The sequence below is a fragment of the Idiotropiscis lumnitzeri genome, chromosome 7 (assembly GCF_059441095.1).
Source record: "Idiotropiscis lumnitzeri isolate Australia: NSW breed Sydney's pygmy pipehorse chromosome 7, RoL_Ilum_1.0, whole genome shotgun sequence".
Lineage (NCBI taxonomy): Eukaryota > Metazoa > Chordata > Actinopteri > Syngnathiformes > Syngnathidae > Idiotropiscis > Idiotropiscis lumnitzeri.
The window spans coordinates 15,482,621-15,501,431 of record NC_142397.1 but is presented as its reverse complement, the minus strand read 5'-3'; the positions used below and the strand labels follow the sequence as shown (position 1 = coordinate 15,501,431).

Sequence of the window (18,811 nt, the reverse complement as noted above, 5' to 3'; positions counted from 1 at the left end):
AACGGGGCTGAGTTGGGCTGTTTAAGTTTCCAGTCCATTCTGTACACTTCGAAGCTGTGCTCTCGTCTAATTTATGTCTGAAAAAGCAGCCCTTTGCCCTTTGTGCAGTTTTATCACACCCCATAGCCAACATACAGAGCAGCTTTGTATGCTAAGGCTCCAAGTGTCAGTGATTACGATGTAGCTTGAAGTGGATTCTGTACATCCTTGGCATCCCACCATTGCCACGCGCCGCCAGAACATTTTCAAAGATATTTGCAACTTGCTCATTGATTTGCCCATTTGAGCAAATAACCGAAGCATGTTGTATCAGAAACATATCTCTTGATTTACTTCTTGACAGAGCTTCTGTGTCCCAAAGTTCACAAACTGTTCTGACTCTAAATCTGAATACTGCAATATCTTGGAAATCAAATAATCTGCTTTAAGACACAGGTCTTGCAAAACTTATCAACCCACCTATATTGTTAGGTCTTGAATCTAAACACATGGTATGTCGCCAATTAACAATCCCTGGCAGGTGTGAAGTATTCAGAAGAACAGGGGGGGGTTGACTGCGGACCCTCTCCTCTGGGCTGTTGGCCTTTCCTCTAGAAGCAACGTGTCAAAAAAGGTATAGGAGGCCTCCACTGCAGGATTGTAAATGGGGCTGTAGCTGCAAACGTGTACCTGGTGCATCTTCATCTTCACACAAATAACTCAACTTATTCAGTTTTCCAGACTAGATACTTTCTTCAAAATAGTAGAGCAATCTTTACAGATGCTGGCTGTTTCTGTACTTCTCCAATTTTCAATCCTGAAAAAATGGGAGGAAAAAGTAAGCTATAAGGCCAGGTATTTGGGCCCACGTGAAAAAAAAAAATTGGGGGGGCCCTCCATATGATTGCTTCATATTAAAAATGCTATTTTCTGGGGCTCCTCTCAGTCATCTTTTTTTCTCACTCATAGCACCCCTGTCTATTTTTCTGTATTTTGTTTTGTCTGTGAAAGCCATTTGCTTTGTGTCACGTATTGGGTCGATTGAATATGGATGTTGTCTTTATTTAATTGACAAAAACAAATAAGTCTGACCCTTTGCCCTGGTACTAAACTGATGTTTAAATGTAATGATAAGGAAATGGACATGTTGGCCTATAGACTCTCACGCACAGCTGTCAAAGGCAAAACAAACAGTGTGAACACAAAATATCCAGGTGCTAATTCAGCAAACATGTCAGTCCTGTTTCTCCTAGGCCACAGAATTTGTCAGAAAATCATCCCTACTCGCTCTTTCTGCCGGAATGCCTGACTGACCCCCGGCAAATGAAAATAATCCACAGTAATTAGAAGTGGGCTGGTCTGGTCCTGAGAGCCCCCGGGAGGCCGGGTAAACATGGCGGAGGGGCCAGTGGAAGGGGAAGGGGGTGAGCTGACCTTGTCCACATAAAGCAGTGATTTATGAAGTGCAGGGCACAGCAGCAGGGCTTCTGTCTTCTCCTGCAGAACCAAATTACTGAGGTGGAGATTAACACACTGCTCACGACAGGCCTACTTCCAGGCCCAGCGAATTTTTGCTATTTACATTTTCCCCTTTCATTTCCTCCACTCTGTTTAAATGGTAATTGTTATGGACCGTATAGACACAGGGTCTATCTAGAGCTGCAGGATTATTCCACTGCACACTAATCTTGGGTCAAGGATTTTTAGTTTAGAGATAAAGATGATGTGTCTGTTTTAAGATTTTTGCATCTGCATCTTTTAATCCCATCTCTGGGAGGTCTTCACAATGAATGGCGGATCATTTAATGTGGATGTGCCTGCAATGTGCACTTTCTGTCCTTTTGCTCATGGTACCCTCCTATGATGGAATGTGCCACACAGGCCTCCGCAGTGTCTCCACGTGGGCCCTCAGCTGCAGTGCGGAGCTGTCTGCATGGCTGGAGTCAGTTTGCAACCCACACGGGAATCCCCCCCCTCTTCAGTCCCATTACGACTTAGAAAGAGCCGCAGCCCAGCAGCAAAAGTCTAAAACCGCTGCATCAAAAACATAAAAGAAAAACATAACATATGATCTATGAAGCTGCACCGAAGATCAATTAAAACAAAGACATTTCACCATAATGCTTGTCTGCAGTCATGTATGAATATTTTTTTTCCATGTCTAAACTCTTAAAACATACAAGAACGCCGCAAGGAAATTTCACAGTGCTCGAAAGCTTCAGCCTAAATCATGATTTGAACACTTAAGCGTTTAAAATTGGTATGACAATACTGCGCTGTATTGTTGAAAGAAATATAGCCTGGAGCTTGCATGTGTTGTGTTTGTAATATGTTGATAAACAGCATTACACAAGGGCAAAATCTTTACAGCAAAGGTGTCAAATAATTCAGATAAAGCAGATCTTTTTCATCTAAGCATATCACAATATTTTTCATTGGCTCAAATACATGCAAATTAGAGCTATGCATCGCCAATCTCTCGCAGTTTGATCACCCATCTTTCAAAACAGATTCAAGTAGCTGCACATTCAGGTGATTATACATTCAGGTCCATCCACTTGAATTTCAAGGGCAAATTGAAACATCATGATTTTGTTCAATCATGTAGGACCAAATATTGAGTTTTATAGTTTTGGGGTTTTTTTCATCACTGATTTTATTTTGTTGTTTAATGTTATGTTGTCCAACGTTTCATTCGGAGCAAGTAGAAGTTCACTTCAGTGGAGCACGCCATCTCCTGGCAGGGGAAAGTAATGCAGTAGGTACTGATATAGCGGGCTTTTGGGGTCCTGCTACACTGTTACCCTGTTTACCCGACCACAAATCTGGATTGTGCGCCTTTCCTTTTCCATACAGAATCAGAATGCTGGATCAGACGCGAAAATGCCATGAAGCCTTCTCAGATTACTTGTATTTAATAAACAATGCATCATAAAACAAATCCCTCATCCTGACAGGAAGAAAATAGAACAGCTCATTCGGCTTGAGCTTTCCCAATTTATGGCTAAATTAAAAAGGCTTCCAACAATGGACAAGTCGAGGAGAGGCAGGAAATCAATGACCGGGCGGACCGGGGTCTCTGCTGGTTCTCAGGGAGCACAAAACGATGGGAATTGGTGGCGGGGTCCTGCCTTATTTACACATGATTTTTCCTGTCCTTCCTGCACATTTGCTCCGCGATTTGCCAAAACAATGGCTATTATCTGGGATGGAAGGTCAATGTCACAGAGTTGAGGTATTATCCATCATCATCTGCTCTCATTAGCCAAGACTGCAGCTCTCCTCAGCTTTATGAGCTGCCTAATAAACTCGGCTTTCTGACAACAGTCGCCTCTCTTTATTCTTGCGCATCCGACATTTAAACGGCATGCCCCAACGTGTCTTTTGCTTCTTGCGTGGACACTTGACTCTGTAGTTGTGCTTTACGAGTAGCGTCATTCAAAATTTAGAAATAAATAAATAAAGCAAACGAAAGAAAACAAAATAATTGTTAAGTCACTATTGTCATAAAACGTCTCATGAACCGACACTGAGTGTTGTGAACAAGTTTGGAGCAGATGTGAACAATGGCTTCCTTTGAAGCTTCTGTTGGTTCATTAAAGTGTGCCGGGCCAGTTCATCCCTTTTAGAAGCCCCATCTCGACCTCTCCGTGACCCTGCTAAACCTCTCCGACCCAGGGCCCCCGTCACTTTACAATTTACTGCGGAGAAGAGTCCCTTCCGCTGGGGGGACAGTCGCTCAGAATGGGGCCGTTGAGGATGGATGTCGTTTTATGGGATCGTGCGTAAAAAAAAAAATTAAAAAAAAGAGAGGTGCTCACACCGCAAGAGAAGAGCTCTTATAACGCCACCTTTATCATATAATTGATACATCACAATAAGAGGAGGAGGTGGGTGTGTGTCTGCGTGGGGGACACCTGGGTGCGTCAGGACAGGAGGAGTGACAAGCGAGGAGCGGACGAGTCGCACACAGTGAAAAGTTGAGAGCAAGTTGATGTACCGAAGGGAATTGCAGCCGGGACGGCTCCGGGACACTGCGAACAGAAAGGAGATGCGCCAGTCAGACGGGTCCGTGAAAGCAACGCGGTGATGAGAGTAGTGGAGTTGCGAAAGCACTCGGTGTGTGGCGGACAGTGAAGTGTGCGCGCACAGGAGAGGAGTCTGTGGTGCGCTCATCCCGCGGCTCGGAGAGCCTGAAAAAACTTTTGGTTTTTTTTGTTTTTTTGGTATGAGACTGGGTTTATTTTTTAAAAATCCCGACAAAGAGCGATCTTTTGAAGCGGAGTTCCATCACTTTTGCCCACTCTAAACGCGCACTTCTTACCCCCGGTGTTTTGAACCGTACATCGACTCAAACCACGTTCAACGGTAAGAAGAAACCGACTCAAATAAAAACGTATATTTTATATACTTTTGTTCAGAGAATGCGGTAGAAAGTTCGTTGTCGCTATCGGCGCAAATTTAGTCTGACTTTTAAATTCGTTCAAGACGCGAAAACAATGCTGTAAAGAAAGACAAAAGGACTCACTCAACCTTACTGATGTATTCTTGTTTTTTTTTTTGTGTGTGTGCTTTTTTTTTATGTTAACACGTTTTTCGTGCCCTGGACCATGTTATTTAGCATCCTGCTTAGATCTAAATATTTGTAAATTATTTCAAATGATTTGTGTTTAAAGAAAGCGAGAAACTAATATAAATCAAATAAATATTAGCTTTTGAAATACGACGCCACTATATGCGTGTTTAAACCCATAAAGACAGTGTCCACAATGTATTTTGTATTATTGTTTTTATTTTTTGTTGTTGTTCGACCTATTTTTCATTGTTAATTTTTGTAATGCATTTTCCTTTTCGTGTCATGAAATTCGTATGCGTCAAAAGGCCCTCTCCTAACTGTTGTTCCTTGAATATAAATTGCTACTGCCAATTGAATTGTCCTTCGTTAAAGATGTTGCATTAATTGTAAAAAAAAAAAAAAAAGGGCCCTTTTTTATATTCTCTTGTGTGTGTGTGTGTTTAAACCAATAAAAATGAATATGTTTAGAAATTCTTAGTGGCTATAATTTTACCCAGGCTACATTCTAATTATTATTATTATTATTATTATTATTATTATTATTATTTTATTATTATTATTATTTTATGATTTTATATCTATACTTGCATACGTCCATGTTTATATCTCTGCATGTATTTAGCTAGAATGGGTTCTGATAATGGATTTATAGTGTGACCGAAGCAATAGTTTGATGTCAACAAAACAACATATTTTATTTGCCAGCGGTGACATATGCACATGTTTTTCCTTCCCTAGTTTAGAAGTTAAAAATATTTTAGAATATGTCTTTGATGTGAATATCAATTTCCAGAGTGATTCCCAACATTTGAGGCTCATTTCTCAGTGGGAGGTATGGTTGGTACACAGTAACCTGGACTGATATTGATCTGTACTTGTCTCTGTCTCCCCAGATCTTGGACGGCTCAGGCCATGTGAAATATTGTGTTGATGCCAGTAAGCCAGATATCGGGAGCTGGCTGAAGTACATCCAGTTTGCCCCCACTGCCAAGCAACACAACCTGACAGCCTGCCAGATCGATGATCAGGTATGTGGAGACACATGTAGCTTGTACAGAAGAAATACACACTGGATTTTCGGACAAGATGAGAAAAAGGGACTGGGGGGGTGGGGCTTGGTCATTTTGAATTCCCAAATGATGATGTACCCATCTCTGAATACTGCTGGGTGTGAGTGGGTAAATCGGGCACAATCGTACTCACAATTCATTTATATCATCTTTTACGTCAGTTGGAAGTAAGTCTTGTTGTATTTTTAACTCTCAGTCCTGCTTACTGTTGTTGTTGTCTTAAAAGGTGTTATTGTGATTCAAGTCAGATAGTCCCATGTGCGACTGCATGGCCCACCCTGCTCTCACTCCTCTTACACACGCACACACACAATACAATGTACTGCCGACACTCTCCGTTATCAGCATGTGTTTTCATTCGGTAATTGTATGCTGGCTTCTGCCGTGCGAGGACCACAGGGCAGGATCAGAGGCGGCCTGTCGAGATGATATTTCCCCACACTTCCCTGTCACGCTGGCGATATAAACTCTTAGATATGCCAGGAATGTCACCGTCTTTTGCTGCTCACCTGGCTGTGGCCAGAGGTGCGTGCTGCCCACATGGGGGTCTGTTCACCTCACTAATCCCACTCAGTCATTCCTTCATAGAGGGTGGTGGACAAGAGACGAAACTTTTCCTGACACGCGTGCAGAGCATTCCATGGCATGACCCGTGAAAAAAAAAAAGAATTTAAGCTCCATGTTTGTCAATGGGGAGTCACTACATACAGGAAAAAAAAGTTGTGTCTGTAAACTAAAGATGAACAGTAAGAGTGTTTAAAAAAAAATGTCATAGGTCAGCTTTTGACAGCAGTGGTTTTCACATGGTCACGCTTAAAATACAAAATCCATTTTTACAAAACTGTGTAGTGTTGGTACCGGGGCCAAGATTAGACCCTGTTGAAGTTTAGTGGTCTGGATAAAGGTGTGAACACTGAAACCATGCACCCTTCAGAATTCTAATGATCCCACCCATCTTGTCCAAGAACCGCAAGTTACCTGCTAACTGACAAACAAACAAATCTTTCCACATTTTCTTTCTTCTTTATGGATTTGTTGGTCTGTTTTCTACTGACTAACATTACTTTCATATATGGACATTTGAGAAATGCTAATGGTGTACTAAAACTTGTGCACTGTAACGTAATTTCATTCAAAGGAAAAAATGACATGTCAGGTATCATTGATATCATCGAGCCTTTAGGTGACCAACTTGAAAAGATTTTCATGAACAAATCAGCAAGTCTTTTGTCACCCATCTTCTCACTTTGCCGAGGAGGATAAGTATCCCTCAGGGTCCACCCCGTGTTCTCTTGAAAGACACACGGTGTCTGGAATCACTTGGCCTCTGTGTTTTCAAAGTGACAGGCAGACAAACAAGCAGGGAGAACCGTGTGCGAGGTGTGACTTGCTGTCAACACGGCGGTTCTGCTCTGGTGCCTGTGTAAGGCTCCGACAGGTCTCGGACATGGCTGTGATGAGGTGATTGTTAACTATTACACACTGTCACAGCGCAGTACAATGTGGCGTCTTTAAGCCTTCCGGCCAACATTGATGTTTTTGAAAACACACTGTAGCCGCTCACAATGCCTGTCTGTATGCTCAAATTGAATAGACTAAATGTGGGGTGGTCTTGCAAAGCCCCTGTCACTTTTTGCTACTGTGTGCGCTTATGAGGGCTTTTTGATTGTGCCTTTTCAGTCCCGGTTCACACATTCTGGTTTGGAGTGTGTGTGCAAAGCGTGGCCTCAGTGTGCCCATGTGTGCTGGTGCAATTGAGCATCCACGTAAGAGTGGAAATGGTTCATTCTGGACTGCAAATGGTAACTTGCACAATACCTGAGTCCAACAGGTTTTAACAACCGCAGAGAAGTGCTGAGTCTGAACTCAGCTTGAAACCGCACCGCAAACATGCACGCACGCACGCGCACACACACGCACGCGTCGTGCCACCAGATTTGAACAGAAGAGACTGAGTGGGTTCCCTCGAGTTTACACTGCTGCTAAATCTCTTTAGAGAAGTGGATTTAAACCAATCCAGTGCAATACCTTTTAACTGAGATGATTTGCCACGTGATTTATATGACGACAATGTCATACAACCTCAGCAATTTCCAGGTGTGTTGGTCATTATGGCTTACTCGCAAGCTCCAATTCCAGTGTGAAAGTAAAACTGGCCTCCATCCTCTTATTTCTGACCCAGTTCTGTTTACCATAAAACTTTATGAGCAAATCTCAGGAGGGTGAGTGTGTGAGTGAGGAAGGAATGAGTAAGGAGAGAAGGGGAAACAGGCTGTTTTGTCTCGGAGAAAGTGTTTGGATTTTTTTCCCCTTTCACACTTTTTATGTTATTCTATCATGAATCAGTTTTGTAAAAAAAAAAAAATTCAGAGGTCCGAAACACAGTTTTTCATCAACATTAGGTACACCTGCAATCTCCAGTACAAGATGAGCTGAACAAATTTATGTGTACAATTTCTGAGAGGAATTTTTACTAAATGTCTGTGATGGAATGTGCAAAACAAAAAGAGAATACATTTTCAAGAATAGTCTTTTTTTTTGGTCTAACCAAAATTGTCTGACTGAATCCATAGCACCTGTTGGTTAAACCAAGTAATGCACTCAACTTTGCATATGTGAATTACATGGACAATCAAGACAGGAAAAACCTTGAAGGGATTGACGGAACTGTTAGTTCCATAATTTTATTTTGCCCATTCATGATGCAAAGGATTATTAAATCACTGCAATGGCTACTGAATTATTGTTGCTCAGATTTTTATTTTTGATCCCTTTTTGTTAGATTCTTTATTTGAAATAATAGAATGGAATTCAACAGGCTTGAATTTGCCACTGCATTCTGAAGTTAATTAATCATTGTAACGCTGCTTCAAAGACCACTGAAAACAATGAATGTTTCCACAAAATGCAAACATTAATTCACTTTAGCAGCAAAAACAACAATTAATCAGGTTTGGAGTTTCGATTTTTTCCGACAAAATAATTGAATTGTGTGAAAAAAAAACCAAAGCTAATTTACAGGAGACGGTATATGAACGCTATAACGCTAACAGTTAATTAATATGTTAATTAATCTTTATCATTACCTTTTAATGTACTGGGCACAGTTTTAGTAGACTGCTGCCGATGCGCTCACCGTTAAAACGGGCGTAACTTTATTTTAGTGACATCGCAAGTCTTGTCCAGCATGTTTCAGGCTGTGTTGCGGCTGTCTGGGCGTGTCGGCACACGAAACAGCCGTGCCACCCACGCTCCTGCTAATTTGTTGACAGAAAGTAGTCTGCGCTCCGTTTAAGAACGGGTAATTGTCTAGTTCAGCATATTGGGAATTTGGTACATGCGTTTTGCCTCACAATCAATCAATTAATTGAATAAATTGTAGTCATTACCATCGTAAAAATATGTTAATAGCAACCCCGTCACTATTGGGTGGGTCACACATGGACGCACGACAGGGAGGTCCAAGGCGGTCGGAAAAACACGACTTTCCATCCCACATTGGCGCACAAAGCTGCAAACGCCAAATTACAATAGTAAAATCCCCAAAGAAAGAAAATCTCCACCAATGAGTACAGTTAGAACACGTTTTGCGCCCGAAACAAAAAGAGGGCCCACTGTGTGCATTTAGTGACTGCTTTGGACATTCTAACCGGTAATGCTCGCACTCTCGTGATGAACCTTAGTTTTCTGACGTATTAAACAAGGCAGTCTGTTGAAACCTTCCCCCAGCGTGAGCTTTGTCATTAAGATAATATGAGTAATTAGTTCTTAAAAAGCCCGTGCCGCTCTCCTTAGTGATCTAATGATTAAACTTCGTGGCAAATAGATTATTAGTGTAATTATCGTCATCCACCTTGCTTAAGAACATTTCACAAGATACTACAAAGACATATAAATGTCAGTGTGTACTCTCACCCTAACATGGGTTCTTTGCTTCAGCCTCTACCACACCTAAAGCCTTATGCGTTTGGCATCAAAATCAGCACCGTCTTCTTTTTTTGCCAAGCTTAGAGAAGTTAGCCCAGTTTTCCAACTTGTGCGCATTGTAGACGTGTCATAAAGTTAGGGGAATGCGATCGCTCCTTGCCAATTATTTATGATGACTGGAGCATTGATGTCTTTCTATATGTTGCCTGTGATTGACTGGCAACCAGTCCATGATATAAACCACGGAAAGCCCAAAGTCAGCTGGGATTGGCTTGCCCGCATCACTCATGACATTAATTTTCGGAACGGCTTGAATGGCCTAGTCTGAAGACGCCCTTTACTTCATCCGGTCTATTGATTCTCACTTAGTATTGAGTGGGGACATTTATGCATTTCACAATGATTGTCAGTCACTCAGCACTCTAAAATCAGTTGAGTTAAAAAATAACACAAATGTGGGTAAAAAATGGACTGATACACTACTTGGGTCAATTTAACACACTTTTCTGGGTTGTTTTTCTTGAAAACAACAAAAAAAAAATTGTGGTGCAAAACAAACCATAAAATCCAATTCTTTTGTACAAACTAATGCCTAAGGAATTGTCTTAGGAGTGCACTCCCAGCATGCTTTGTGGCACAAAGGAGTGAAAATAGCATCTAAAATGCATGTTTTGTGTCAATTGTATTTCTTCAATTTTTATTGTATTTCATTATTTGCAAGTGAAATAAAATAAAGAATGGACGCGCTTTAAAAGGACATGAGAAAAGTTCACTCTTGTTTCTCTTCAGCTCGTGTAAATCTTTCGCCTTTAAATAAAACTAAATTTTACTAAGTCTATCCCCATTTTTTATGCTTTGTGAAAGCGAAGATTCCTTAAGAAAAAACAAAACAAAAGAACGAGAGAATAAGAGAATAATATACATTAAAATGTTTTAAAACATTTGATTGCATTCCTGCTGATGAAAATGTTTTTTTTCCAACCTCCATGTGACGCAAAAAAATTTGCATTTGATATAAAGTTTCGTAATGATGATTATGTTTGTCTGAGGTATTTAATTTCAATGGTTTTGTCAAAATAACCCGCAAAATTAGGCTGTTTTGTATAGATGGACCCAATTAGTGTATCTGTCCTTTTTTGACCGAAAATGTTATTATTTGAACCCAAATGTATTTAGAATGTTGGCTGACTCCAATGCTCTTCTTCCTGGAGTCCACATCCACCAATATTCTATTCACATTGCTGTATAAAAACAGCAGCAATCACAAAACATCTCACAATATCACAAACTATCACAATACACACAAAAACAGCTGAAATACCTCGCTATATAGTACTCGAGAAAATGTAGTCACTGATATTTTCCAAATAGAATATACTGTATTAATGAGGCTGTAAACATGTTCTCTACCTTCAACCAACCAAGAGAGTCATACACTGAATTAAGATTTTTTTGATCTGGACAAAAAGTAAACAGCAAGCTGCCTTATTCCGGGAAATCTAAACTTTATACATGGCATGAGAGCACGCGTATCCGAAAGTTTTAATTAATAGCTTCCAATAGAAGACTGCAATAGCATTTCTAATCCTCAAACCTGTTCATCTGCCAGGATGGGCCAAGCTACTGAAATAATATGGAGCTATCGTTTTCACTTTGCGGGTTTGTTTGAGGTGAGGATGTGAGATGTATGATACAAATTAAAGTGCTTGAAATTCTTGTGGATCCAAAATAGACCACAGCTAGTGTTTCTTGTTGTTTCGTATAATGACGTCTCTTTATTGCATCAACCCCACCCCCACGCCCCAAAATAAATACATTTAATAATACTAATAATAAGTAGGCATTTGCAGTGTTTCCAGTTTGTTGGCCTTACTGGTCTATAGGTAGTTCTAAACCTTAACGCTTAAATGAGGAAATTGCTTGTCATTTCCACTCGGTGCATCAAGAAAAGCATTCATGTGGATTGTGACCTTTTATAACATGAAAAGCTCTGCCAAATAGCGCACCAATCAATTGAGGGAGTGACCAAGGTGTGACCCGAGATAATGGGAGACAAAATAATTTGACTAATAACTACTGGTTTCAAGGTAACCAGTTGCATAATGTGCTTGTGGTTGTGGCCTTTGATGGGGAAAGAAGCGACACGGAAAGATCAGATAAATGGTTTGCCACTATACTAGTGCGTTTCACTCAAAGCTCCTAAGATTTGAAGAGAAATATTAACACATGAGAATCAAAGTGTGTGTTGTAAATGCTTTGGGGAGTCTTTGTCACTGTGAACTCCACCACCCCAGTTATCTGATCTCTATAATACCGTGCTAATTTAAACTACTGTTAGACAACTAGCAGTGAATGCCCGAGTGTGCGTGCGTGTGTTTGTGTGTGTGGTTGTGACGTACTAGTGATTACCCTCCAGATCAAACAGTGTGTCTTCTGTTCTGCAGTGGTACTTTGCCTGTTTGTTTGCCTGTGTGAGGTTTTCGCTGTTTGTCTGTGGTAGCCTACGGGGAAGAGGTGGAGCTGTTAGGGGAATTCCTAAAGTGTGCCTATGCTTGTGCCTCTGGTGATACTTTTACTGCCACACTACCTCAATATGCAAGAATGCAGAATTACCGAGTCAGTGCAGGTTGGACAGACTAGTTGGGGTTATTATTCAAAAATGACATTCAAAGGTTGACTAGTCTCTACTCACATGTTTTATGGTTGAGGAATGGGTGAGTTGCTTGCTGCGACACTGCACTTGAAATGTGTCTGTTACTTTTATTAATTTCTACTGTTGAGAGAGACAGGTTTCCTGGTTTTAGTTAGTTATCCCAGTGTTGAGCACACTGAGAAAGGTTTTATAAATAAAATGAATCGCATCCTGTACTGTTTGAACTGAATACATTCAATAACTATGTTTTTTTTTTTATTTTTTTATTTTTATTTATTTTTATAATTATGGCCTGGTACTGAAAAAATATCCGTGACATAATCAGTAACTAGTTGCCATGGACTCCACTTTCATCACATTAGCGTTGACTTAAAAAGGTTTGAAATTGCACAGCCCCCTATAAGCCACTAAAATAACACAAATGGTAAAAGGTCAAAGGCTCACAATCGTTGTTGCTCTTTGGACTGTGTCCTATCTTGTGTGGCTTGTTAAATATATTGTGGTACCTCTAAGCCGCGAATGTCAAATACACGCCATTGTAAGACGCTGGTCCACCTCGGTTTTGCTCATTTATAAGCATTACCCAATAGGTGTGTGTGTGTGTGTGTTTGTGTCTATATTTTGTGCTAAAAAGTTGACATACTGTGAAAGAACATGCATTGTTGTAGTATTTCTTTGATCTAATGCATAGTATATAATGTATGCGTTTCAGATCTTCTACAAAGTCACTCGAGATATTTTCCCCGGTGAGGAGCTTCTACTTTTCATGAAGGCAGAAGAGTATTCATGTGATACTTCCATGGCTCCTGATATTCACGGTCTGCATCACACATTTACAGATGCACTTACATGATGTTCAACTTGCACAAAATCTTTTTTTCAACAATTTGAGTTTTGCAACAAGTTCTCCCCTCCCACTTTGCAGAGGAGCGGCAGTACCGCTGCGAAGACTGTGACCAGCACTTTGAGTCCCGCAGCCAACTGCTGGACCACCAGATGCAGCAGTGTGGGATGCCCCCCTCCTCCTTCCTTGATACAGGTTTGGATTGTTTCTTTGTGCTCTTCCTTAGGCATCCATACTTCCTTCAAGTCTATAATGTATGTATGGATGACTACTGACTTGAATGTGTATTATTTAAGCTTGAACTTGTTTTTGTGTCTAGGAGAGGACAGTGACATCAATGCCCAGGAACCTCAAGACCTGCGACCCCTCCACATGTCTCATGACTGTCACGAGTGTAAAGAGTGTGATCAGGTCTTCCCAGATATCCAAAGGTGACCTCTTTATTCATTGTGCTTTGCCATAGTGTTGTTCTTCAGTGTGAATTTATGACCTGATTCTGATTGTGTGTGGACCAATCCAGTATGAGAAATGTTAAGCAAAAGATTTGAATCAAGTTGGCTTTTCCATTACTAACAATTTATTTGGACCAAGAAATAGAATATACAACTTAGTCACAACACGGATGCAATTATTTACTTCTGGTTTCATGTTTTTGACTACTTTTACACCAGTGATGTGATTACACGAGAAGATCATTGCACCTGCCAAGCATCCAATCAGGCAGACTCACAGTGACGTATTTAACTGACATTAATCGCAAATTTGATTACAGTGCAGGCACACAGTTTTGAAGAGAATCTGCTTCCCCCCAATCACTCTTTCTCAATATTCTATTTTTTCTTATCTGTGCTCCCTGTAGCCTGGAGACTCACACTCTGTCCCACTCTGAGGAGAGAGAATACAAGTGCGACCAATGTCCCAAGGCCTTCAACTGGAAATCAAACCTGATCCGGCATCAGATGTCACATGACAGTGGCAAGCACCATGAATGTGAAAACTGCTCAAAGGTAAAGTGACGACTTTTGCGGGGAAAGTGCGATGATTAAGCACTGTTTTGCTTCGTATTCTCGGTCTACTTCTTTGTGTGTCTTCGGTTAATAGTAACACCTCCTGTGTGTCCGTGTGGTTCCTTCCCCCAGCAGGTGTTCACAGACCCTAGTAACCTGCAGAGGCACATCCGCTCGCAGCACGTCGGGGCACGGGCCCACGCCTGCTCTGACTGTGGCAAGACGTTTGCAACGTCTTCGGGCCTAAAGCAGCATAAGCACATCCACAGCAGTGTCAAGCCCTTCATGTGTAAGTCACTAAGACCCTACCTATGTAAGTCTACTCAGTACATTATAATAATAACAAGAATAACATGCTTGTGTCACTATAAAACTTGCTCTTGGGAATGTTTTATCCCTTTTTTCAGCTTGCCGCCTCCTTCAAACTTGTAAAGTTCCAAAGTAAATAGAGAGGGGAAAATTAAGAGTTGTTACATCATTTATTAGAAGTGGAGAGTTCCTTATTCTGCACTCACAGTCACGCAAATACACTGATGATTATTTAACTCGCGTGTAATTGGAGCCACTTTCACCTGGTCTAATCCAAGTGACCTAGTCTGGCGTAGCACACACACTCAAGCATGCACACACACACACGCACGTGCACGCATAATCACCCTTTTCCCCTCTTGCATACCCAGCAAGATACATTTTGACCTTTCACACTCTCCTTTCCCTAAAGCATTATGACCTTCACCCTTTGCCTCTTCTATTTCCCTGACCCGCCACATGCAAGCATGTGAAAAGACGTCTACACACCAGATTTTACTCTCCTTCTCAATCCAGGATATTAACATAGGCCTACAAACAGGAGATTCAGGCTGGGATGGCTTGCTTTCGGAAAATGTCACCAGTAATAGTTCATCCCCGCTATTAATTTTGTAATTGTTAAAATCCTACATGTACTCCAGACTTCTATCCCAAAACACTTTTATATAATTTCAAACTCATTTAAAGTATTACCTTGGAAAATGAACAGCTTCCAGAGTATTTGGATTTTGACATTTGAAATGTACGAGAAGTACTACAATGGTGCTGTGTATGTCGCGTCACAACCTAATAAAACACCAATTGCTACTTTCCATCAATTAGCCATTTCATTATGTTTTTAACTCAGTGACCCATAGTGAATCGGTTTTTAATAGATATATGCCAAACAATTCTTTAGTTCAGCACCAGTGCACCTTATGTTGAGGAACGAGCCACCGCCAGATGATCAGCTGTTAATTTCCATCACTTCCAATAGCGATCCAGATCTATCTCTGCGTGATGCTGAGAAATGTACTCCTGATTTCTCTGCACCAACCTGTACCTCTATTGGAAGGTTCCAGTATGCTGCAGATTCCTGTCAAACTAACACGCTATCAGCTGGTGGCAAAAGTTAGCGACCATTCCACTAACATGGTCTTTAAAAATGAACCCATCATTTGGGCGATATTTTATGGAATTATAGAATAAGCACAATAATGTGCAGATAGTGCAAGTAGGTACATGGGATTGAGAGTGAGATTTGAAAAGGGTGATTTGCAGGGATTTACTGCACTGAATGAACAATGTAGGACTGTGCATCTCTCCACAAGACGATTATATAGAATTCCCGATGAGGGGTGTGATATGATTCAAGGATGTAAAAATAAAATGATTTGGTTCGGTTCAATTCAACGAGATTATGATTCAATTCAGTAGGTGCGGCGGTAGATTATGTCATGTTTATTAAGATGCAACATGTAAAATCTCTCCAAAGTCCAAACTGTCAAGGTTAAATTCAAAGAAACAACAGATCCCCAACAAATTAAAAAAAAAAACAACTGGTTCATGAAGCATCTTGAAGTTTCATTTTCCCATCACTTTGATTCAAAGGGGGTGATACGATTTTTTTGTGTGTGATACGATTTAAGGATGCAAAGATTTAAAAATGTAACGATTCAGTTTGGTTCGTCAAATCAAAACCAATTTTCTGATTCAAATCAGTTTTTGTTTGTTTTTGGTATGTAATTTGCTGTTAGATCTCAGTTTCAGGAGATAAAACTTACTCGGATTCCCTCAAGGTATATTCTGAACCAAAATGACAAATGGGGCTAATTGTTGGACACCAAGGAAGCCAAAAATGCAAAAGTAGTTTTCCAAGCAAGTGTCAAAAAGATAAAATCTGCACATTGATGCTATCATCCCAGTGACGTTGCAGTGAACCTCCCATGGTGCATCTTTCCCCAAACAGATTTGCTGGTCTTTATTTCTATATAATTAATGTGAAATAAAACGCAAACTACAATCTGATACCAATATATCGTGGGTCTGCAGGATACCTGATTTTGCCATAAAATGGTGGCAAATGCAGTCAACTTCTGTTCATCACGCAACATTTTCCAACACTACAACGCAGATGTGAATTCCAGTAAAGAGTAGGGTAGTAAATATTGTTGACAAAGAAACAACAAAATACCATAGTGGGTATTGTCACTGTCCCAGGGTCAGATGACACTTGCACTTGAGTTGACTGTGGGAAGGTTACTCCGTACAGGATGACAGGGACTCGGTTTGGGGACACGGTGAGGGAGTTGAAGGGGTGATGGGAGAGACTCAGGGTAGGCAAGAGGGGTGGGGGGCAGCATAGGACGTGGGACCTGTCCTGGGAACCAGACTGCAGGATAGGATTCATTCAACTCTGCTTCCTTCACAAACTTAAAATAGAGCCATTGTACTTCATACGCCTAAGAGTGTGTGTGTTAGCGTGTGTGTGTATGCTTGTGTGTTTGTGCTTGTCAGAACGTTTGCATTCCTTTGTGTGTCCTTCTCTGTGACTTAGTTTGTCTGTGTTGATTTGTTGTATGAGAGCATGAGACTTTGTGTGTTAGTGTGTGTGTGTGTTTGTATACGGAATTGTTTATGGAATCCCCGGGACACAATGAGACTTGGGATGCCTGGGAACATGGGTTGATGTGCAGGTGATGAGTGGCAACGACCGACTCACACTGTCATCCTATTACAATACCAGGATCTGGACACACCTCACCTTCTCGGTCTGATGGAAAACCATTGTCAAAATATTGATGGGAACACCAGCATTTCACATTGCATTTCCTCTGTGTCACATGTTAAGTACGTGTAACTGTGTGATGTTATTGTCAGTACTTTGTGTCACATTCTGAATCCCTTTTTGTTTACTTCTGTGTGTCCCTGCAGGTGAGGTATGCCATAAGTCCTACACCCAATTCTCAAACCTGTGCCGTCACAAACGCATGCATGCTGACTGCAGAACGCAGATAAAGTGCAAGGACTGTGGGCAGATGTTCAGCACCACCTCCTCCTTGAACAAGCACCGACGCTTCTGTGAGGGAAAGAACCATTTCACGACAGGAGGAATGTTTGCTCAAAGTATGTCACTCCCTGGTGCCCCTGGTTTGGACAAATCAACTTTGGTGATGGGCCACAGCAGTGCTGGATTGGCTGACTATTTTGGAGCTAGCCGCCATCATGGGGGGCTTACGTTCCCTGCAGCGCCAGCCTTCCCATTCAGCTTCCCTGGTCTATTCCCTTCTGGAATCTACCACCGTCCACCACTATTTCCGGCTACTTCTTCCCCGGTTAGGCAACAAGCTCACGCTGCAATTGCTGGGCCTGGTGCAGAGTTAAGTCGGAATCCACTGTTGCCTCCTAGCCCTGGAGCTCAGGAGTCAAGAGAGCTCTTAAAGGCACTTCGGAAGGACAATAGTGATCCTGAAAGTCTGATCACAGCTTCAGAGCAACACAAGCCGAGCTCACTGTCCACAACAAAGCAACGTAACAAGCAGAGTGACCAATCTGAAAGCAGCGATCTGGAGGATGTCAGCACACCCAGTGGAAGCGATCTAGAGAGTATGTCAAGCTCTGAGCTCGAAAGCGATATGGACAGTGAGCGTGATAGGGGGGCAATGCGGCAAAATGGCAAAAGCCTCAAAAGCAAGGCTGGTGATGGAAGCCCTCAAAGTCTGAGCCTGAAAAGCAGTGGTGCTGATAGAAACTTTGCCGGACCTTCCCTTATCCCTTCCTCACTGGACGAGCACACAGCTGTCACAGGGGCTGTAAATGACTCTATTAAGGCCATTGCCTCCATAGCTGAGAAGTATTTTGGCTCGACGGGCCTTGCTGGCCTGCAGGACAAAAAAGTCGGGTCACTGCCCTATCCCTCCATGTTCCCTTTACCCTTCTTCACAACCTACTCGCCACCAGTTTATCCTGTTCCGGACAGAGATGTCAGAGCTCAAGTACTGAAGAGTGAGTCGCAATTGCAGGCAGATGATTGCAAAAAGGCTCAGAGCAAATCGTCGTCAGAGTCTCCATTTGACCTCACCACCAAACGAAAGGAGGAGAAGTCTACTCCGTTTGAACCTTCCAAACTAGAAGCCTCCAAATTTACCGGCCAGGATCAGCCTTTGGACCTGAGCCTCGGGACCAGGGGGCGTGGATGCAGTGCAAGAGAAGTCGAGAAAAAAATGAACGAGGGTCATCAAGATGAGAAGGCAGCCATGGAAACAGCAAAGCCTGACTCCTCGTTACAACATGCCAGGCCAACTCCTTTCTTCATGGATCCCATCTACAGGTATTGTTTTTCCCAGTGGTTTTGTCTTCAGACATGTTCCCCCCAAGAACCATTGTTTGATTCAGCTTTGCATTTTCATTGCACAAAATAGTACTTGTACGCATACCAATTGCCGCCTCTAACATCAGCACAAAGCT

General features: G+C 41.7%; 1 protein-coding gene across 8 annotated transcripts in view; it reads left to right on the top strand.

Annotated features, from left to right (window-relative positions):
* Positions 1 to 18,811, top strand: part of mecom (MDS1 and EVI1 complex locus) — a 135,210-nt gene that overhangs the window by 104,140 nt on the left and 12,259 nt on the right. For 2 of the 8 annotated variants that reach the window (XM_088301155.1, XM_088301154.1), the window contains exons 3-9: positions 5,449 to 5,583; positions 12,918 to 13,023; positions 13,131 to 13,244; positions 13,369 to 13,480; positions 13,909 to 14,056; positions 14,192 to 14,345; positions 17,279 to 18,674. In XM_088301155.1, coding sequence (XP_088157281.1) covers positions 5,449 to 5,583; positions 12,918 to 13,023; positions 13,131 to 13,244; positions 13,369 to 13,480; positions 13,909 to 14,056; positions 14,192 to 14,345; positions 17,279 to 18,674 — 2,165 coding nt within the window. Of the gene's footprint in view, positions 1 to 3,880; positions 4,348 to 5,448; positions 5,584 to 12,917; positions 13,024 to 13,130; positions 13,245 to 13,368; positions 13,481 to 13,908; positions 14,057 to 14,188; positions 14,370 to 17,278; positions 18,675 to 18,811 lie in introns of those variants that run through there. The other 6 variants (XM_088301153.1, XM_088301152.1, XM_088301150.1 and 3 more) reach the window with 4 other exon arrangements.